Source organism: Plecotus auritus (assembly GCF_963455305.1).
Source record: "Plecotus auritus genome assembly, chromosome: 3".
NCBI classification, from domain to species: Eukaryota; Metazoa; Chordata; class Mammalia; order Chiroptera; family Vespertilionidae; genus Plecotus; species Plecotus auritus.
In genome coordinates, this window is record NC_137772.1 from 176262649 (window position 1) to 176286001 (window position 23353).

The following is a 23353-nucleotide window of genomic DNA, read 5'->3' on the forward strand; positions in this document are numbered from 1 at the left end:
TGTGACTATAAAAAAGAAGGAACTCTTACCCTTTGCAACATAATGGATGGACCTAGAGTTTATTATGCTAAGTGAAATAAGCTAGTCAGAGAGACAAATTCCATATGATCTCACTTATATGTGGAATCTAATGAACAAAATAAACTGATGAACAAAATAGTCCCAGAGACATGGATACATGGAACAGACGCACAGATCTCAGAGGGTAAGGGGGTGGGAAGGACTGGAAGAGATTAGCTAAAGAACATATATGCACGTATGCATAGCCCATGGATGTCAACAGTAATGTGGTAAAGGCTGGGGTGGGTGTGGGGACAGGGGACTGGTTGGCCAGGGGCAAAGGTGAGGAAAATTGGGGGACATCTGTTAGAGTGTTAACTATTTTAAAAACAGAACTTGTATCAGGGGTTGCTGGAGTGGTGGAGGAATGGAGCAAAAAAGAAAAACAGACGCCGAAACCGGTTTGGCTCAGTGGATAGAGCGTTGGCCTGCGGACTGAAGGGTCCTGGGTTCGATTCCGGTCAAGGGCATGTACCTTGGTTGCGGGCACATCCCCAGTAGGGGGTGTGCAGGAGGCAGCTGATCGATGTTTCTCTCTCATCGATGTTTCTAACTCTCTATCCCTCTCCCTTCCTCTCTGTAAAAAATCAATAAAATATATTTTAAAAAAAAGAAGAAAAAGAGAAAGAACTAATGGACATGGACAAATGTGGTGATTGCGGGGGAGGAGGGTTAAGTAGAGGTGGAGGAGGATATAGGGGAGGAAGATGGTTATAGAAATAAATAATAAATAAATATTTTTAAAAACCTGTATTAGTCAGGGTTCAACTAGAGAAACAAAACCCGTAGAAAGTTATATATTATCTATCTATCTATCTACCTACCTACCTCATTGGGTAACATACTTTGTAGTATTTCAATTCTTTTAAATTTATTGAGACTTGTTTTATAGCTAGCATATGGTCTATCTTTAAAAATGTTCCATTTAAGCCCTGGCCAATATGGCTTAGTTTGTTGAATGTTGTCCTGTACACCAAAAGGTTGCAGGTTCAATTCTAGACAGGACACATACCTAGGTTTCGGGTTTGACCCCCAATCTTGGCATGTGCAGACAGGAAGGCAACCAATGGTTGTTTCTCTCTGTCTCTCTCTCTCTGTATCTCTGTCTCTTCCTCTCTCTCTCTCTTTCTTCCCTTCCCCCTTTCTGTCTGCATTCCCCTCTTTCTAAGATCAATAAGCATGCCCTTGGGTGAGGATTAAAAAAAGAATATTTTAAAGTGTTCCATATACTATGCTTGAGAATATATATTCTGCTGTTCTTGGGTGGAATATTCTATAGTTGGTTTATACTGTTGTTCTAGTCTTCTATAAACATCCTTACTGATTTTCAGTCTAGTTGTTCCATACATTATTGATTGGGACATTGAACTCTCCAACTATTATAGTCTTTGCTCCAATAGCTCTGCTCCCTTCCCATCCTTTGTATCTTGTCATATATAATACTAGAGGCCCGGTGCACAAACTTGTGCATGGGTGGTTGGCCTCTGGGGATCGAGCCGAAACTGGCTCTCCGACATCCCCTGAGGGGTCCCAGATTGTGAGAGGGCACAGGCCTGGCCGAGGGACCCCACCGGTGCACAAATCTGTGTACCAGGCCTCTAGTATGCATATAAGATCTTGGGTTAATCTCTTCCCACCCTCCCCTTCCTCCCTTCCCTCTGAGATTCATCTGTTCCATGTTTCCATGTCTGTGGTTTCTTTTTTTTTTTTTTTTAATATATTTTATTGATTTTTTTACAGAGAGAAGGGAGAGGGATAGAGAGTTAGAAACATCAATGAGAGAGAAACATTGATCAGCTGCCCCCTGCACACCCCCTACTGGGGACATGCCCGCAACCAAGGTACATGCCCTTGACCAGAATCAAACTGGGACCTTTCAGTCCACAGGCTGACGCTCTATCCACTGAGCCAAACGGTTTCGGCTCCATGTCTGTGGTTTTTGCTCCTGCATTGAGCGTCTGCCCCCTGGTGGTCAGTGCGTGTCATAGCTTCTGGCTGGCTGGTCAGCCAGTCACTTAGGCTTTTATATATATATAGAGAGAGAGAGAGAGACTAGAAGCCCGGTGCACAAAATTCATGCACGGGGGTGTGTGTCCCTCAGCCCAGCCTGCACCCTCTCCAATCTGGGACCCCTTGAGAAATGTCCGACTGCCCGGTAGGATCGGGCCTAAAAGGGCAGTCAGACATCCCTCTCACAATCCAGGACTGCTGGCTCCCAACTGCTCGCCTGCCTGCCTTCCTGATTGCCCCTAACCGCTTCTGCCTGCCAGCCTGATCACCCCCTAACCACTCCCCTGCCAGCCTGATTGATGCCTAACTGCTCCCCTGCCAGCCTGTTTGCCCCTAACTGCCCTCCCCTGCAGGCCTGGTCACCCCTAACTGCCCTCCCCTGCAGGCCTGGTCACCCCTAACTGCCCTCCCCTGCAGTCCTGGTCCCCCCCAACTGCTCTCCCCTGCAGGCCTGGTCCCCCCCAACTGCTCTCCCCTGCAGGCCTGGGTCTCCCCCAACTGCCCTTCCCTGCAGGCCCGGTCGCCCCCAACTTCCCTCCTCTGCCAGCCTGGTCCCCCCCAACTGCCCTCCCCTGCAGGCTTGACTGCCCCAACTGCCCTCCCTTGCAGGCCTGGTCCCTCCCAACTGCCCTCCCCTGCTGGCCATCTTGTGGTGGCCATCTTGTGTCCACATGGGGGCAGCCATCTTTGACCACATGGGGGCAGCCATCTTGTGTGTTGGAGTGATGGTCAATTTGCATATTACTCTTTTATTATATAGGATAGAGGCCTGGTGCATGGGTGGGGGTGGGAGCCAGCTGGTTTGCCCTGAAGGGTGTCCCGTATCAGGGTGGGGGTTCCCTTGGGGTGTGGGGCGGCCTGGGCAAGGGGCCTGTGGTGGTTTGCAGGCTGGCCATGCCCACCAGCGTCCCAAGCGGAGGCCCTGGTATCTGGGATTTATTTATCTTCTATAATTGAAATTTTGTAGCCTTGAGCGGAGCCAAGCCTCCTGCTTGCTCCGTGGCCGCAGCCATTTTTTGGGGGATTTATTTATCTTTTATAATTGAAATAAATTGCAGGCCAGGGCTGCAGGGAGCCTGGCTTCCTCCATCGCAACCCAAGGCTTGGGGGCAACCCAAGCCTCCTGCTCTCTCCAGCTCCGTGGCTGCTGCCATTTTTGTTGGTATTTAGTTATCTTCTATAATTGAAACTTTGTAGCCTTGAGTGGAGGCCTGGGCCCGCCAGGGTGTGCAGAAAGCTTGGCTTCCTCCATTGCCGGAAAAACCCAAGCCTTCTGCTCGCTTCGTGGCTGCAGCCATCTTGGTTGGGTTAATTTGCATGCTCACTCCTGATTGGCTGGTGGGCATGGCTTGTGGGTGTAGTGGAATGATGGTTAATTTGCTTATTACTATTTTATTAGATAGGATATATCCCTTTAATTCTGTCAGTTTTTGCTTCCTGTATTTTTAATATATTTATTTTTTATTGATTTAAGAGAGGAAGGGAGAGGGAGAGATAGAAACATCAATGTTGAGAGAGAATCGTTCATCAGCTGCCTCCTGCATGCCCCTTACTGGGGATCAAGCCTGCAATCCAGGCATGTGCCTTGACCAGGAATCGAACCCTGATCTCCTGGTTCATAGTTGATGCTCAACCACTAAGCACACCAGCCAGGCTGCTTCCTGTATTCTAAAGCTCTGTTGTTAAGTACATATATGTTTGTAATTGTAAAGTACCATTGTCACCATATTATTTCATTCATTCATATTAACAAATGATTTGTGACTTCATGTTGACACCAATCACCTGGCTAAAGTAGTGCTTTTCAGGTTTCTCCACTGTAAAGTTACTCTTTTTCCTCATTTTCTATACTCTGCTCTTTAAAAGGAAGTCTAGCCAAAACCGGTTTGGCTCAGTGGATAGAGCGTCAGCCTGTGGACTGAAAGGTCCCAGGTTCGATTCCGGTCAAGGGCACGTAACTTGGTTGCGGGCACATCCCCAGTAGGAGGTGTACAAGATGCAGCTGATCGATGTTTCTAACTCTCTATCCCTCTTCCTTCCTCTCTGTAAAAAATCAATAAAATGTATTTAAAAAATAAAAAATAAAAGGAAGTCTATATGTGCAGCCCATTCCTTTATGGTGGAATATCTACATTAATTATTTGAAGTTCTTATGCACAATAATTTGTCTCTTGTACCCCCTTTATTAATTTTTCAATTTTTAATTTATTTCAAGCCCTTTCCAGTGTGGGTCAGTTGGTTGAGCATCGTCCCATTCACCGAAAGGTTGTCAGATCACATACCCAGATTGGGGGTTTGATCCCCAGTCAGGGTGCATGCAGAAGGAAGCAATTGATGTTTCTCATCTCTCTCTCTCTCAGTCTCCCTCTCTTTCCCTCTCTTCCTCTTTCTCCGTAAAAAATAAAAAAAGAGTACCATTTTAAAAAATGACCTCACAGACATTTACTTTATACTTTGGGTTATAATCCAATACTACCTTATTTTCTTGCTCAAGTTATTCTAGCTTTGGCCATTGGGACCGCTTTCATTTGGTTCCTGTGCCCCTTTGACATACCCACAGCAATATAGTTTTTCTTTTTTTAGCAGTTTCTTATTTTCTGGCACTACAAGATAACTCAGGTTCATCTTGAATATTTCCTACCCCAGTCCTCGAATTTTCCATTTCTCCAAGAGTTCTGGTTCCTTTTATTAGAGAATCGTATTAAAAACCAAGGTTCGGCTGCGAGGTGTGCTCATTGCTATTGGGGTGTCATTTCTGTTTGGCCCTCTCATCTGACATACACACAAAAACACCCACATGTGTATGCAAAGCCACAAATATACACATATCTATAATTGTTCACCTATATAATCATCTGTAACTACATTAAGCTAAATGGGAGTTCTTACTGATGTCTCTAACGCTAATCCATTATCACATAGGCCATTGTAGCCCCCTCCCCTTGCTTATCTGTAAATCTCCACTCAAACAATGAGAAACCTGCTCCCACTATCTGCCATCCATTTACTTGTTGAATTCCAGTATATTGGTATAGCACTATCAGATTATTAACTCCTACCCCCACAGGAAACAACTTACCAATTAGAGTACAGTACTTAAGTGCAGCTCTTTTTGCCTTCATACTTACAGGCTCTGTTCATGTCCAGTTACTTAGGTCAGCACCTTTCCCCCCATCCCTTTCAGTAAGGTTGTGTCATAGATTTCTAATACAGTTAGATTTTCCTATCACAGTCTGTATTCCTTCCTGGGACCTCATGATCTCCTAAATGGTCATTTTAAAAAATTTGCATATATTATTTAGAGTTCTATGGGGTTTGACAAATGTGTATTGTCATGTATCCATCATTACAGTATCATTCAGGATAGTTTCTTCACCCTAAAAAATCTGTGTTTCACCTATTCATCTTTCCCTTCTCTCCTCAAGCTCTTGGCAATCACTGATTTTTTAAAAATTATGTTTTTATAAAAAATAAAAATATTTTTAATTGAGTTTTAGATAGAGAGGAAAGGAGAAGGAGAAAGAAACATCGATGATGAGAAACATTGATCAGCTGCATCTTACATACTGCTACTGGGGATTAAGCCCACAGCCGAGGCCTATGCCCTGACCGGGAATTAGTGACCTCTTGTGCAGTGGTCGGCAAACCGTGGCTCGCGAGCCACATGCGGCTCTTTGGCCCCTTGAGTGTGGCTCGGCGTTAGAACCACTGCTTCAAAATAGACTCACCCAGGCCGAAAACCGACTTTTGCACATGGGCCATGAAGTTTCAATCGCACTGTACGTGCGCGCCCGCACGTGGTATTTTGTGGAAGAGCCACACTCAAGGGGCCAAAGAGCCGCATGTGGCTCACGAGCCACGGTTTGCCGACCACTGTCTTAGTGCATGGGTTGATGCTCAATCCACTGAACAACACCAGCTGAGAAGCCATCACTGATTTTTTTTTTAAGATATTTTTTATTGATTTCAGAGAGGAAGGAAGAGGGAGAGATAGAAAAATCAATGATGAGTGCCCTGATCGGTTTGGCTCAGTGGATAGAGCGTCGGCCTGTGGACTGAAGGGTCCCGGGTTCGATTCCAGTCAAGGGCATGTACCTTGGTTGCGGGCACATCCCCAGTGGGAGGTGTGCAGGAGGCAGCTGATCGATGTTTCTCTCTCATCGATGTTTCTAACTCTCTATCCCTCTCCCTTCCTCTCTATAAAAAAATCAATAAAATGTATTTTTAAAAAAAAAAAAAAAGAAAGAAAAATCAATGATGAGAGAGAATCATTGATTGGCTGACTCCTGTACACCCCACCCTGGGGATTGAGCCCACATCCCAGGCATGTGCCCTGACTGGAAATCAAACTGTGACCTCCTAGTTCATGGGTCGATGCTCAGTCACTGAGCACACCAGCCAGGCAGCAATCACTGATTTTTAAAAATGTTTTTCAAGAATGTCATATGGTTAGAATCATGCAGTATATAGCTTTTTCAGATTGATTTCTATCACTAAGCAATACACATTTAAAGTTCCTCCATAAAAAAAGAAAGAAAAAATAAAGTTCCTCCATATATTTTTGTGGCTTAATAACTTACTTATTTTTATTGCTGAATAATGTTCCATTGTATAGATGTACCACAGCTTGTTTATCCACCTATTGAAGGACTTCTTGGTTGCTTCTAGATTTTTGCGTTTAAGAATAAAGTTGTTGCTCGGCCTGCATGGCTCAGTGGTTGAACACGAACTTATGAACCAGGAGGCCATGGTTCAAGTCAGGGCATATGGCCTTGGTTGCAGACTCAATTCCCAGTGTGGGGCATGCAGGAAGCAGCCGATCAATGATTCCTTCTCATCATTGATGTTTCTATCTCTCTCTCCTTCTCTGAAATCAATTATATACATATATGAATAAAGTTATAATCATTCTCATGCAAGTATTTTGTGTGTGTGTGTGTATGTGTTCATAAGTTTTCAAATTTATTGGAGCATGATTACTGGATCATTTAGACCACATTACTTTGTAAGTAACTTTGTAAAAAACTGACAAACTGCCTTACAAGTATTATACCATTTTTTATTCCCACTAGTAATAAGCAAGAGTTCCTGTTGCCCCATATCCTTGTCAACATTTGGTATTATCAGTATTTTGGGTTGTGTTATTTTAATAGGTGTATGACAGTATATCATTGTTGTAATTTGCAATTGTCTAATGACAGATGATATTGAACATCTTTTCATATACTTACTTGCCATCTGTATATCTTATTTTTTACCTTTATTTTTTTTATAAGAGTTATATATGTGTGCTATTTTAAAAAGAATGTTATTTCAGGGAATCAATGTTATAGACATTCTGTAATGCATTTAGAGAAGTGTTTAAAAACACATGCAATAAAAATGGTTATAAGAGTTGTAAATGCAGGATACTTTGGGAAGAGTGTTATTCTGGAGAACAGATGTCTTACCTTCATTTTAAATATATTTTTTAAAAATATGTTTTTAGTGCCTGGCTGGCATGGCTCAGTGCTTGAGCATCGAACTATGAACCAGGAGGTCATCATTCTATTCCTGGTCAGGGCACATATCCACGTTGCGGGCTTGATCCCCAGTTTGGGGCATGCAAGAGGTAGCCAATCAATGATTCTCTCTCATCATTGATGTTTCTTTTTTTTTTTTAATTGATTTTTTACAAAGAGGAAGGGAGAGAGATAGTTAGAAACATCGATGAGAGAGAAACATCGATCAGCTACCTCCTGCACACCTCCTACTGGGGATGTGCCCGCAACCAAGGTACATGCCCTTGACCGGAATCGAACCTGGGACCCTTCAGTCCACAGGCCAATGCTCTATCCACTGAGCCAAACCGGTTTCGGCTCATCATTGATGTTTCTATCTCTCTCTCTCTCGTTCTCTAATCCTCTCTGAAATAATTAAATATATTTTTAAAAATGTTTTGATTTTTAGAGAGAGAGGAGAGAGGAATAGAGATTGGCTGCCTCCTGCACACCCCCTACTGGGGATTGAGCCCAAACCCAGGCATGTGCCCTGACTGGGAATTGAACCAGTGACTCTTGGTTCATAGGTCGATGCTCAACCACTGAGCCATACCAGCCAGGCTTACCTTCACTTTTAAAAAAAGATATATTTTTATTGATTTCAGAGAGGAAGAGAGGGGGAAAGAGAGAGAAAGAGAAACATCGATGAAAAGGAATCATTAATTGGCTGCCTCCTGCACCCCACACTGGGGATTGAGCCTGCAATCTGGGCATGTGCCCTGACCAGGAATCGGACTGGGAATCGAACCATGACCTCCTGATTCATAGGAGTGGTCAACCACTGAGCCATGCTGGCCAGGTTTACTTTCACTTTTGAATAGTTTTGCTGGGTATAGAATTATTGGTTAGCAGTATGATTCTTTCAGCACTTTAAATATACCATCCCACCGCCTTCTGGCCTCCATTTTTTCTGATAAAGAGTGAGCTATAGTTCTCCTGTACTTGATTAGTCTCTTTTGATTGTGATGAGTCATTTTCTGTATTTTTGTGTCTTTATTTTTTCTTGTTTAATTTTTTCTATAACCACCTTTCCCCCCATTTTATCTATTTACTAGAGGCCCAGTGCACGAAATTTGTGCATGGGGGGGTCCCTCAGCCCGGCCTGCACCCTCTAGCAATCTGGGACCCCTCGAGGGATGTCCAATTGCTGGTTTAGGCCTGGTCCTGCAGGGATCCCTGCGGATTGGGCCTACACCAGCAGTCGGACATCCTTCTCGCAATCTGGGACCGCTGGCTCGTAAACACTCTCCTGCCTGCCTGCCTGATCGTCCCTAACCACTCTGCATGCCTGCCTGATCACCCCTAACCACTCTTCTGCCTGCCTGATTGCCCCTAACTGCCTCTGCCTGCCTGTCCACCCCTAACCACTCTGCCTGCCTGCCTGATTGCCCCTAACCACTTGCCTGCCTGCCTGATCACCCCTAACCACCTCTGCCTTGGCCCCCATACCCGGGACCCAGGCTTCCCTCTCTCCAGCTGGCTGCAGGCACCCAGGACCCAGGGCGGCTTCACCTGGGCCCCGGCTTTGTCACGAAGGATGTCCGGAATGACGTCCAGAAGACATCTGGTATAATTAGCATATTACCCTTTTATTAATATAGATTATTTTGTGTTTGTCCACTTAAAATTTGCAGTTTTTTGAATGTGTAAATTAATGTTTTTCATAAAATTTTGGATAATTTGCCCAGCTGGTATGGCTCAATGGTTGACTGTCAATTCATGATTCAGGAGGTCAGAGTTCAATTCCCAGTCAGGGCACATGCACAAGTTATGGGTTCTATCCCCAGTGAGGGGTGGGCAGGAGGCAGCCAATCAATGATTTTCTCTCATCATTGATGTTCCCATACCTCTCTTCCTCTCTTTTCCTCTTTCTGAAATCAATAAAAAGATATTAAGAAGAGAAACTTTCCCTCTGAAACTAGATCTCTAAAATATATATATATATATATATATACATATATATATATATATATATATATCATCCAAATATATGCTATATAATAATAGAGGGATATACTAATTAGCCCGGATGCCGTAACAGTCACGACTGGTCAGGCGTGTAATAGTCACGACCAGTCAGGCATGGCCCGGGAGCGGCCCCAGGTGGAAGCGGCCACCGGCGGAGGTGCACGCAGACCCGCAGCACTGCCCAGCCTGGAGGCCGGCCAGCTGGAGATTGTGAGCAGACATATCGCGCCACCCAGCCCAGACGCCACAAGCAGGCACACCACACTGCCTGGCCTGGGAGTGGCCCCCAGCGGAAGCGGCCACTGGCGGAGGCGCGCACAGTCCTGTGGTGCCGCCCAGCCTGGAGGCTGCCCAGCCTGGAGGTCAAGTGGTCCCGGATTGTGAGAGGGATGTCCGACTGCCAGTTTAGATCGGGACTAAACTGGCAGTCGGACATCCCGAAGGGTCCAAGATTGGAGAGAGTGCACGCTGGGCTGAGGGACCCCCTACCCCGCGCACGAATTTCATGCACCAGGCCACTGGTATGTATATATATTTGGATGATTTGGCCATTACTTCTTCAAATACTATTTTAAAATTTATTTTTCTTTATTGATTAAGGTATTACATATGTGTCCTTATCCCCCAACCCCCCACTCATGCCCTCACTCCCCTGGTGTCAGTGTCCATTGGTTATGCTTATACAAATACTTTTTTAAAAATATGTTTTTATTGAGAAAGAGGAAGGGAGAGGGATAGAGAAAAACATCGCTGAGAGAGAAACATATCAGCTGCCTCCTGAATGCCCCCTACTAAGTATCGAGCCCAAAACCTGGGCATGTGCCCTGACCAGGAATCCAACCGGTAACCTCTCAGTGCATGGGACAATGCTCAATCAACTGAGCCACACTGGCCAGGGCACTTCTTCAAATAATTTTAATGTACTTCTCTCCTCTTCTGGGCCTTCTGTTATTTGTACATCAGTATGCTTAATGGTGTGCCACTTGTCTCTGAGGCTTTGTTCATTTTTCTTTCTTCTTTCTTTTCCCTGTTCCTCAGATTAGACAACTTTTACTAATCTAGCATCAAGTTTTCTGGTTATTTTCTTCTGTTAGTTCAAATCTACTTTGAGCCCTCTTAACTAACTTTCCATTTTAGTTATTATACTATTTAGCTCTTTTTTTTCCACTTGGTTTCTCTAATTTCCATATCTTTATTGATATGCTGTATTTGATGAACAATTATCATCATAGTTGTTTCCTTCAGCTATCTGTTAATTTATTCTAACTTCCTTAGGCTTAACCATAGGACACAACACAAAAGAAGAAATACAGTCTCATCATTTGTGTTTTATGGTTTTTCTTCTTCTAGCATCTAGAAAAACTCTATGGAAATCTTGGAAAGAAAAAGTTATAAAGCGACCTGCAACAGCCCATGCTTTAACACCATGTCAGATGATCAGTGATGAATTTGCAACAAATACAAAGGTTTCAGAAATCCAAGGCATGCTACAGGAACTCATAGATACTACAATGTTCAATAAATTGGAAAACAATGCTATTAACTATATAGCATCAACAATAGCAAACCTTTCTAAAGCACTGAGTTCACTAAATAATGAAGTAAAAGTTATTAACCTCAATCCTGATATGTATATAAGTGAGGCAAGTGAAAAAGAGATCTCCCTGCAGGTAATACAAGAGCTCAGTGAAGAAAATGAAATGCTTCAGCAGAAACTTCAATATGCAGAAGAAAAATGTGAGCAGCTTATTAAATTCAAAGCATCGCCCACATCAACCTTGAAAGGGTTATCTGAGTTTTCTCCACAATCATCCATGGGCGTTAGCATAACTGATGAAGAAGAGATTATGGACAATATTTTGACCAAAGAATTTGAAAATAGTATGGGGAAGGCCCAAAGAAAGGGGACCCAAGGCTCAGTGTTCAAGTGGGACTCAGCAATTTCACATACAGCCCAAGTTGAAATGACTGCAGATTTAACTGAACAGCAATCCCCTTTACCTGAAAACCCCCCCAAAATACCTTCCAAAGATATCACTGAAGATAAGATATCACTGAAGAAAGGTGACATCTATCAGAAAGGTTGGACTGATGAGTATCAATCACAGAAAAGGAAGATCACAAAAGCCCCATATGAGCCTGAGACCTCTAGATCAAATCTGACTAATCAGACAAGTAAACAAGTAGTCTCAGAGACCAAAGTGGATTATGACTTAGAGCTACAAGGAGAGCAAAAGACAAGTCAAGAAATACAACCCCTTCCTATAGCCAAATCAAAGTCATTCATTGAATCAAAAAGTCAACGTGATCTTTCGAATTTCCCTTCTACTGACACAAAGAGCCAAGGTGGCAAAAGTGGAACTAGTAAGTGGGAACGACTCAGGAAGCACAAACCTGCATATATAATTGAGAAAAGCCAAGCTATTTCAGGGCATAAAAAGAAATCCACCACTGAGTTAATGGACAAAGAGAGCAAACATGTCATGAGTTTCCAAGCAGAGTCATTTGGGCCAATCCAACTTGATAAATCCTCTGAGAAAGTAAAAATAAAAGGAAAGGAACATCAAATCTCTTCAGAAATTACCACAAGCAAAGAAGGAAAAACTGAAGAGAAGGACACGTCAGTCTTTACCAAGAAGGTCAAGTCTCATGAACTTGCTAAATCACAATCTAAGATAACTAAAGAGACTTCAGAATCTACTACAGCTCAAGGAAGTCCAGATGGCAAAAGTGAAGAGGATAATCTAGATGAATTTCATAACGCCATAATGTCTTTCTTAAAAGAGAAAATTGATAACACAGGAACTCCTTTGGATAAAAAGGCTGTTCCAGAAGAAGAGTTATTATTAAAAAAAGCAGAAGTTGAAAAATTAGGAATCATAAAGGCAAAAATGGAAGAATATTTCCAAAATGTGGCTGGAGCTGTGGCAAAAATCTTGAGAAAATACAAAGACATTAAAAAGGCAGGACAGATTAGAGAGAAACAAATGAAACAAAAAAGAGTCTCATTTATGCCAGGGCTAGATTTACAAAGGCCAATTAGTGCAAACTCTGAAATTAGCTCCTTACTCTCATCTGAGAGCATGGACCCAGTAATACAAAATTTAACACAAGAGATCTTGACTGAAATAGAAAAGGAAAGAGATGCTCCAGTAGTCCCAATAGCAGGGAAAGACCACAAGGAGAAGGAAGAACAGAGACAGGAGGAATATTTGCAAGAGGTTCAAGGAGAAAGTTTTGATATGTTGCAAGAAGAAAGGAATCTCTGGAAGATGAGCTATGAGAGGATAAATAAGGATTTGAAAAAGAAAAATACATGGCTCCAGATGAAGGAGGGAAAGCAAGAGCAACAGAAGCAGAATCAGTGGCAGGAAGAAGTGTGGAAGCAACTTGAAAAACAGAGGATGCGAAAGCAGACTGAGCAAGATGAGAAGCAAAAGGGAATGGGGGAGGAAGAACAACAGAAGCAAAAGCAGCAGCACCTGGAAGCATGGAGGCAAAAAATGAAAGAGCAAGGAGTGTCCTTGGAGAAGGAGAAGGGACAGCAGATGGAGCAGATTCAGAAGGAAGTGAAACATATGGAGCTGGAAAGCAGCTGGAAGGAAGAGGAAGAGAAGCAGAAGCCAAAGAGAAAGGGGGAGGATGATGAAAGTCAGTGGCATAAAAAAGCAAAGGAGCAGATGAAGATTAAGGAGGAAAAACCTGAAGAACTAGAAAATACGTTAAGTCACGCTTCAATAACATTGTCTCCCAGGTGGAAGAACACATGGAAAGATGCACTCCAGTTACACAAAAGAAAAGGGTTCCATATGAATCTTGCTGATGAAAAGCACTCTGAACCAGTCATTCCTCCCACCTCGACACAGTTTTCCTCACCTGGTCCCTTGCCTATACCTGGACAGTCTCTTACAAGGTCCATTGCTGTCATTCATGAGGAGGCCGAGGCCCAGGACATCACTCTCTCTCCTGAACAGGCCCAGGCACTAGGCATCACTGTCACCCCTCAGCAGGCCCAGGGCCAGGGCAGCACTCTTTCCCCTGCACAGGCCCAGGCACTAGGCATCACTTTCACACCTCAGCAAGCCCAGGCCCAGGGGATAGGTCTCACCCCTGAGCAGGCCCAGAGACTGGGGTTCATTGTCACCCCTGAGGAAGTCCAGGCACTGGGCATCCCTCTTAGATCTCAGCAGCTCCAAGCCCAAGCACAGGGGATAAGTCTTATTCCTCAGCAGGACAGGGGACTGGGAGCCATTGTCACCCCTCAGCAGGCTGAAACACAGGGGGTAACTGTCATTCCTGAGCAAGCCACAGAACTGGGGTTCCATCGCACCTCTGAGCAGGCACAGGCACAGGAAATCACACTCACCCCTCAGCAGGCCCAGGTAATGGGCATCACACTCACCCCTCAGCAGGCCCTGGCACAGGGCATCACTCTCACCCCTCAGCAGGCCCAGAAACTGGGCATCACACTTACCCCTCAGCAGGCTCCGGCCCAGGGCATAACTATCACCCCTCAGCAGGCCCAGGCACTGGGGATCACAATCACCCCTCAGCAGGCCCAGGCCCATGGCATCACTCTCACCCATCAGCAGGCCCAGGCACTGGGGATCACACTCACCCCTCAGCAGGCCCAAGCACTGGGGATCAATCTCACTCCTCAGAAGGCCGGGGCAAAGGGCATCACTCTCACCCCTCAGCAGGCCGAGGCACTGGGCATCACACTCACCCATCAGCAGGCCCTGGCACAGGGCATCACTCTCACCCCTCAGCAGGCCCAGGCACTGGGCATCACTGTCACCCCTCAGCAGGCTGATGCCCAGGGCATCACTCTCACCCCTCAGCAGGCCCAGGCACTGGGCATTACACTCACTCCTCAGCAGGCCCAGGCACAGGGAATCAATCTCACCCATAAGCAGGCCCAGGCGCTGGGCATCACACTCACCCCTCAGCAGGCCCAGGCACTGGGGATCAATCTCACTCCTCAGAAGGCCTGGGCACAGGGCATCACACTCACCCCTCAGCAGGCCCAGGCACTGGGCATCACACTAACCCCTCAGCAGGCCCTGGCACAGGGCATCACTCTCACCCCTCAGCAGGCCGAGGCACTGGACATCACAGTTACCCCTAAGCAGGCTCAGGCCCAGGGCATCACTGTCACCCCTCAGCAGGCCCAGGCACTGGGCATCACACTCACCCCTCAGCAGGCTCAGGCACAGGGAATCACTCTCACCTATCAGCAGGCCCAGGCACTGGGCATCACACTCACCCCTCAGCAGGCCCAGGCATTGGGGATCAATCTAACCCCCCAGAAGGCCTGGGCACAGGGCATAAGTCTCACCCCTCAGGAGGCCCAGGCACTGGGTATCACTCTCACCCCTCAACAGGCCCTGGCACAGGGCATAAGTCTCACCCCTCAGGAGGCCCAGGCACTGGGCATCACTGTCACCCCTCAGCAGGCCCAGGCACAGGGCATCACTGTCACCCCTCAGCAGGCTCAGGCACTGGGCATCACACTCACACCCCAGCAGGCTCAGGCACAGGGAATCACTCTCACCTATCAGCAGGCCCAGGCACTGGGCATCACACTCACCCCTCAGCAGGCCCAGGCACTGGGCATCATAGTCACCCCTCAGCAGGCACAGACACAGGAAATCACTGTTACCCCTCAGCAGGCCCAGGCACAGGGACTTACTGTCACCCCTCAGCAGGCCCAGGCACAGGGACTTACTGTCACTCCTCAGAAGGCCCGGGCACAGGGAATCACACTCACCCCTCAGCAGGCCCAGGCACTGGGCATCACTCTCAACCCTCAGAAGTCCTGGGCACAGGGAATCACTGTCACACCTCAGCAGGCCCAGGCACTGGGCATCATTTTCACCCCTGAGCAGGCCCACGCACTGGGCATCACTGTCACTCATCAGCAGGCCCGGGCACACAGAATCTCTCTCACCCATCAGCAGGCCCAGGCACTGGGCATCACTCTCACCCCTCAGAAGGCCCGGGCACAGCGCATCACTGTCACCCCTCAGCAGGCCCAGGCACTGGGCATTATACTTACCCCTCGGCAGGCCCGGGCACAGGGAATCACTGTCACCCCTGAACAGGCCCAGGCCCTGGGCATCACTGGCACCCATGAACAGGCCCAGGTACAGGGCCTCACTCTCACCCCTGAACAGGCCCAGGCACAGGGCATCACTCTCACCCCTAAGCAAGGCCAGGCACAAGAAATCACTGTCACCCCTCAGCAGGCCCTAGCACAGGACATCACTCTAATCCCCGGACAGGCCCAGACACAGGGACTCACTGTCACCCCTCAGCAGGCCCAGGCACAAGAAATCACTGTCACCCCTCAGCAGGCCCAGGCACAGGGCATCACCCTAATCCCTGGACAGGCACAGGCACAGGGACTCACTGTCGTCCCTCAGCAGGCCCTAGCACAGGACATCACTCTAATCCCTGGACAGGCACAGGCACAGAAACTCACTGTCACCCCTCAGCAGGCCCGGGAACAGGGAATCACTGTCACCCCTCAGCAGGCCCGGGAACAGGGCATCACTGTCACCCCTCAGCAGGCTCAGGCACAGGGACTCACTGTCGTCCCTCTGCAGGCCCAGGCACAGGGAATCACTGTCACCCCTCAGCAGGCCCGGGAACAGGGAATCACTGTCACCCCTCAGCAGGCCCGGGAACAGGGAATCACTGTCACCCCTCAGCAGGCCCGGGAACAGGGAATCACTGTCGTCCCTCTGCAGGCCCAGGCACAGGGAATCACTGTCATCCCTCAGCAGGCCCGGGAACAGGGAATCACTGTCACCCCTCAGCAGGCCCAGGCACAAGGCATCACTGTCACCCCTCAGCAGGCTCAGGCACAGGGACTCACTATCACCCCTCTGCAGGCCCGGGCACAGGAAATCACTGTCACCCCTCAGCAGGCCCAGGAACAGGGAATCACTGTCACCCCTCAGCAGGCTCAGGCAGAGGTAATCACTGTCACCCCACATCAGGCCCAGGCACTGGGCATCACTGTCACCCCTCAGCAGGCCCAGGCACAGGGACTCACTATCACCCCTCAGCAGGCCCGGGCACAGGAAATCACTGTCACCCCTCAGCAGGCCCAGGCACTGGGCATCACTGTCACCCCTCAGCAGGCCCAGGCACTGGGCATCACTGTCACCCCTCAGCAGGCCCAGGCACAGGAACTCACTATCACCCCTCAGCAGGCCCGGGCACAGGGCATCACTGTCACCCCTGAGCAGGCCCGGGAACAGGGAATCACTGTCACCCCTCAGCAGGCCCAGGCACTGGGCATCACTGTCACCCCTCAGCAGGCCCGGGAACAGGGAATCACTGTCACCCCTCAGCAGGCCCGGGAACAGGGAATCACTGTCACCCCTCAGCAGGCCCAGGCACAGGGAATCACACTCACCCCTCAGCAGGCCCAGGCACTGGGCATTACTCTCACCCCTGAACAGGCACATACACAGGGAATCATATTCACCCCTCAGCGGACCCAGGCACAGGGCATCACTCTCACCCCTGAACAGGCACAGGCACAGGGAATCACTGTCACGCCGGGCATCACTGTCACCCCTCAGCAGGCCCAGACACAGGGCATCACTCCCACCCCTGAACAGGCACAGGCACAGGCACAGGGAATCACTGTCACGTCTCAGCAGGCCCAGGCACAGGGCATCACTGTCACCCCTAATCAAGCCCAGGCACAGGGAATCACATTTACCCCTCAGCAAGCCCTGGCACAGGGAATCACACTAACTCCTCAGCAGGCCCAGGCACTGGGCATCACTCTCACCCCTGAACAGGCACAGGCACAGGGAATCACTGTCACCCCTCAGCAGGCCCAGGCACTGGGCATCACCCTCACCCCTCGGCAGGCCCAGGTACAGGGCATCACTGTCACCCCTCAGCAGGCCCAGACACAGGGCATCACTCTCACCCCTCAGCAGGCCCAGACACAGGGCATCACTCTCACCCCTGAACAGGCCCAGGCACAGGGAAGCACTGTCACCCCTCAGCAGGCCCAGGCACTGGGCATCACTCTCACCCCTGAACAGGCACAGGCACAGGGAATCATTGTCAGTCCTAGGCAGGCCCAGTCACAGGCCATGATTCTCACCCCTGAACAGGCACAGGCCCAGGCCCAGGGCATCATTTTCACCCCTCAGCAGGCCCGGGAACAGGGCATCACTGTCACTCCTAGGCAGGCCCAGGCACTATCTCACTATCTCACCCCTCAGCAAGTGCAGGCACAGGCACAGAGAATCACTGTCACCCCTCAGCAGGCACAGGCACAGGCACAGGCACAGGCACAGGCACAGGGGATCACTGTTACCCCTCAGCAGGCCCAGGCCCAGGCAGAGGGAATCACTGTCACTCCTCAGCAGACCCAGACACAAGGGATCACTGTCACCCCTCAGCAGGCCCAGACACAGGGAATCACTGTCACCCCTCCACAGGCCCAGACACAGGGAATCACTGTCACCCTTCCGCAGGCCCAGAAACAGGGAATCACTGTCACCCCTCCGCAGGCCCAGACACAGGGAATCACTGTCACCCCTCTGCAGGGCCAGACACAGGGGATCACTGTCACCCCTCAGCAGACACAGGCACAGAGAATCACTGTCACCCCTCAGCAGGCCCAGACACAGGGAATCACTGTCACCCCTCAGCAGGCCCAGACACAGGGGATCACTGTCACCCCTCAGCAGACCCAGGCACAGGGGATAACTATCACCCCTCAGCAGGCACAGGCACAGAGAATCACTGTCACCCCTCAGCAGGCACAGGCACAGGGGATCACTGTCACCCCTCCGCAGGCCCAGACACAGGGAGTCACTGTCACCCCTCAGCAGGCCCGGACACAGGGAATCACTGTCACCCCTCAGCAGGCCCAGACACAGGGAATCACTGTCACCCCTCCGCAGGCACAGGCACAGAGAATCACTGTCACCCCTCAACAGGCACAGGCACAGGTAATCACTGTCACCCCTCCGCAGGCCCAGACACAGGGGATCACTGTCACCCCTCCGCAGGCCCAGACACAGGGGATCACTGTCACCCCTCAGCAGGCACAGGCACAGAGAATCACTGTCACCCCTCAACAGGCACAGGCACAGGGAATCACTGTCACCCCTCAGCAGACCCAGGCACAGGGGATAACTATCACCCCTCAGCAGGCACAGGCACAGAGAATCACTGTCACCCCTCAGCAGGCACAGGCACAGGGGATCACTGTCACCCCTCCGCAGGCCCAGACACAGGGAGTCACTGTCACCCCTCAGCAGGCCCGGACACAGGGAATCACTGTCACCCCTCAGCAGGCCCAGACACAGGGAATCACTGTCACCCCTCCGCAGGCACAGGCACAGAGAATCACTGTCACCCCTCAACAGGCACAGGCACAGGGAATCACTGTCACCCCTCAGCAGACCCAGGCACAGGGGATCACTATCACCCCTCAGCAGGCACAGGGACAGGACATTATTCTTACCCATGAGCAGTTCAAGGCACTGATGGTTACCCTCACTCCTGAAAAATCCCAGGATTTGGGAGTCACACTCACACATGAACAAGTCCAAGCATTGAGAGCTCCTGTCATTCTCCAGCAAGAAGGGACATTGAGGGACCATGTTACTCCTATTCAGGGCCAGACTCTAAAGGCACCTTCCACTTCTGAACAGAGCCAGGCAATGCAGATCCCTGTGACTACTCAACAGGCCCAAATACTTGGTGTCCCTATCACTCAAGGCCAGGATGAGGCATTGGGAGTCACTATCACACCACAGCAGACAGAGGCACAGACACCCGCACTGATGTTCACTCTTACTCCAGAGAAAGCGCAGATTTCGGTTATCACACATACCAATGAACAAGCCCCAGCAGTGGGTATCACCCTCACCCCTGAGCAGGAACAAGTATTGGGGGTCTCACTTACCCTTGACCAGGCTCAGGCATTAGAGACCCCTCTCACTGCAGAACAGGCCTGGAAATTGGGGGTCTCTATCACTCCAGAAATGGTTCAGGAAGTATCACACACTCTTTCTCTTAAGCAGAGCAAAGCATTGGGGGTCACTCCCACCTATGAACAGGCTCAGTCATTTGGCACTCCTTTAACTCCGAATCAGGCCCAGGCATTGGGAATCCCAAATGCCTGGGTATCAGCTATCACCCTTAGGCCTGAACAGTCTTTGGGGGCCCCTCTTACCTCAGATAAAGCCCATGACTTAGGATCTCCCCTTACCCATGAGCAAGTTCAACCTTTGGGAGCTCCCTTCACCCCAGGACAGGCCCAGCCCATGGGTATTACTCACATGTCTAAGCAGAGTCTAGAATCAAGAGCTCCTCCCATTAATGAGCAGTTTTCACAATTCTGGGCTGGTCCTTCTTCAGGACATACCCTGGAAGTTGGGATCTTTTCTATTCCTGATAAATCCATCAAACCAAGTGCTCCTTACATGCCTAAGCTGTCCACCATATTGGGTCCTTCCACTCCTAAACCATTTCAAGAATCAAAGACTTCTCTCCTTTCTGGGCAATCCACTACATCAAGAACTAGACGGTCCCTGGTATCATCTGCTCTTATTGATGAGAAGTCCCCTGTATTTGAGGTCTCTTCTACTCCTTTGCAGATATCAGGGTTTCCTTTTAACCAAGCCCCATTTGTCTCTGGGAAATCCCTAGGAAAGGGGAGCTTCCTTGGGAAGCTCCTGGCACCACAGACTTTTCCTTCCTTTAAACAGACATTGGTTTCTAAGAGTCAGTTCCTAGCACCAGAGGTCCCTCCCACCCCTGGGAAGCTTCCAGTTTCTGGGACCCCTCCCACTCCAGGGCAGCCCCTTACACTGGATCCCCTTCTTAGCTCTAGGCAGTTCCCCATACCTAGGGACTCTCTGACTCCCCAGTCACCTCTGGTATCAAAGGTTCCTCTTGCCTTCAGGCAGCCTCTTACATCCGGGATTCCACCCACCTCTTCACAGATTCCCAGTCTCTGGGATCCTCTCTTTCCTGGGAAGCCTTTGATTCCTGGGGCCTCTTCTGTCCCTGGGGAGCTCATGGAATCTGGACTCTCAACCTTCTCTGAGCAGCCCCAGGCATTTCAGCTCCCTACCACCTGTGAGCAATCTCCCCATCTACAAGCCCCTTCTACCCTTGGGCAGCTTCTGGCACCACAGACCCTTCCTGGGCAAGCTTTCCCACTATGGATCTCTCCAACCCCTGGACATCCCTCAACACTACGGGTCCCCTCAACCCCTGGAAAGCCCCCAAAAGATTTGTCTCTGAAATCTAAATCAGAATTAGTCCAACCCAGTGCTCCAAATTTCAAGGTACCACAAACCCCTTTCACCACTAAGAAGTTCCAAATATCAGAGGTCTCTGACACTTCTGAAGAAATCCAGGAACTCCGAGATTCTTTTACTATGGAACAACTTAGGACATTTCAGTCCTATCTCACCAATTATAGGACACCAGTAACACAAACTCCTTACGTTGATGAGGGGGCCCTTCCCGCTCTCATGAAGCCTATAACATCACTACCTTCTCTTACTACTCAACTACCCAAAAGATTACAGAGTTCACCATCTGAATGGGACTGGAAATCCCGATTCCCCCCTATAAATAAGCCCTGCGTACTGACTTCAGTTTCAGGTACCAAGAAACTCAAGATGACGATACCCCCTTCCTCTTTCCAAGAGCTCAAAAAGCAGAGGTATTTTGTTGATGTGAAGGCTCAAAGGAAGAACCTGATACTCTTAAATCAGACCACAGAAACTTCTGGACTTCCTTCAGAGCTACATACAACAGCTAGAAATCTCATAATTGAGACACTTCATACAGACACAGTTCGGCTGGGATACCTATTCCGCAAGTACATTGCCTATAGGCTGATCCAGCGTGCAAGGTAGATGTAACTATTGCATGTTGATTTCTGGTTTAGTCCTGATTTCAAATATCCTCCCATATTGCCCTATAAGTATATTCATATTTGTCAGATCAGGTGTTCTAAAAGATTCTCTTATGGTAGGTCTATGGGATGGAAGCCTATTTAAGATAACAAAAGGAGATCTTTTTAAAAAATATAAATATCATATAATATGATCCATTTCATCTATATATATGTCTAGCAGAGATGCCAAGATAAATTTTGTGGAACATGACTGAGCCCCATAATATCTACTTCAAAAGTTTAGAGATGCTTCCAGTTATTCGGAATTTCTTATATCATCTTGGGCTCACCAGAAGATGTATGATTCTTAAAATGGGAAGATGGCAGGTTATGTATAAGGTGTTGCCATGGCAATTTGACTGCTGGAGTGACCTGAAAGAAACAGGTCCTCATCCTGATTTTTAAAAATTGCAAATATCAGAAATAGGGCAGGGAAAGTGACAACTGGCCTGCCATCCTTAGCATTTGTGTTTTGAGGTTACCAACCTATTTTGGGGAAATTTTTTAACCTTAAGTTACAAGAAGCTAAACTAAAACCTATAATAGAGAGGTTATCATTAAATATAGGAAGAACTATGTTATTTATTCAGCACATGTTTACTGAATGCCTCCTATGTATCAAGCATTGTTCTAATTGCTAGGGACATAGCAGTGAATAAAACGAAGTACCCTATTCTCAATAAATTTACATTTTTGAGGACAGAATTCATTTGATAACTAAGGAGTAAAATAACAAGGTGCAAAAGAAAGACTTATTCAAGATATAATCAGAACTTTTAATTTCAAAGCTTAAACTGAGATTTGTTGGAAAATGTTTTACTCTATATTTGTCTTTAGTTTGTTCTTTCTAAACTGAATATTCCTAGTTTTTTTTAATCCATTCGAGAATTTTAAATAACATGTTCCTGGTCAATCTCCAGTTCTCTTATGTCTTTTTTTCCTTAGTTTTATTTAAATTTTAAAAAATAAGTGGAATTCACCGGGTACAATATTTTAAAAATTCAAATGAGATAAAGTGAAAAGTCTCCCTAATAATCCTATCCTAGTCTTTAGGCCTCTTCCCCAGGGCTACTAATGCATATGCATAACATTTTCTGCATATGTAGAAAAGTACTATGCTCTTTTATCCCCCTTTTTGCATATTTTAAAGTTACCATGTTTGATTTTTTTCATAATCGAACTAGATAAATTGTGAATTCGTATATAAAAGGCTACTCATTCATTATATAGTTCCATAGTATTCAAAGTCCGGATTTATCAGAATTTACCTAACCTCTGATGGATATTTATGCTGTTATCAACATTTTGCATTATAAAAATATACTTTTATGAACAATATTGTATACACATATATATGTATGTATATTCCTAGTAGAATTTCTGGATCAAAGGGTGTTTTATAATTGTGATAGATTTTTGTGAAATTGTTTTCCAAAGAGGTTGTAACAATTTACATATTGGTTAGTGTTGTAAAATGGCGTTTCCCTACATTAAGACTAACACAAACTATTATCAAATTTTTTGTTCATTACCAATATAATAGATGAAATATAGCATTTTACTGCTTTAATTCTCACTACTTTTATTATTGGTGAGGTTAAGCGTCTTTTTCTAGACTTAAGAGCCATCTGTATTTCATTTTCTGTGAAGACACCATTAAAACACTTTGCCCATTTCTCATTTGGGTTGTCAACTTGCTTTTTAAAATTCATTTGGGGGGTCTGATCAAATATTTGGAAAATTGGCCACTCGTCTGTGATATAAATTGTAAATTTCCCCCCACTTGTCTGTTTTTACTCTGCTTTTGGTATTT

General features: G+C 47.5%; 1 protein-coding gene across 1 annotated transcript in view; it reads left to right on the forward strand.

Moving 5' to 3' along the window:
• The window catches only part of FAM186A (family with sequence similarity 186 member A), a gene marked incomplete at both ends in the record, with an annotated part of 109322 nt that overhangs the window by 61130 nt on the left and 24839 nt on the right, over window positions 1-23353 (forward strand). The window contains 5 exons of the mRNA XM_080660224.1: window positions 10929-13194; window positions 13333-13732; window positions 13919-15364; window positions 17297-17650; window positions 18953-21495. Coding sequence (XP_080516350.1) covers window positions 10929-13194; window positions 13333-13732; window positions 13919-15364; window positions 17297-17650; window positions 18953-21495 — 7009 coding nt within the window. The remainder of the gene's footprint in view (window positions 1-10928; window positions 13195-13332; window positions 13733-13918; window positions 15365-17296; window positions 17651-18952; window positions 21496-23353) is intronic.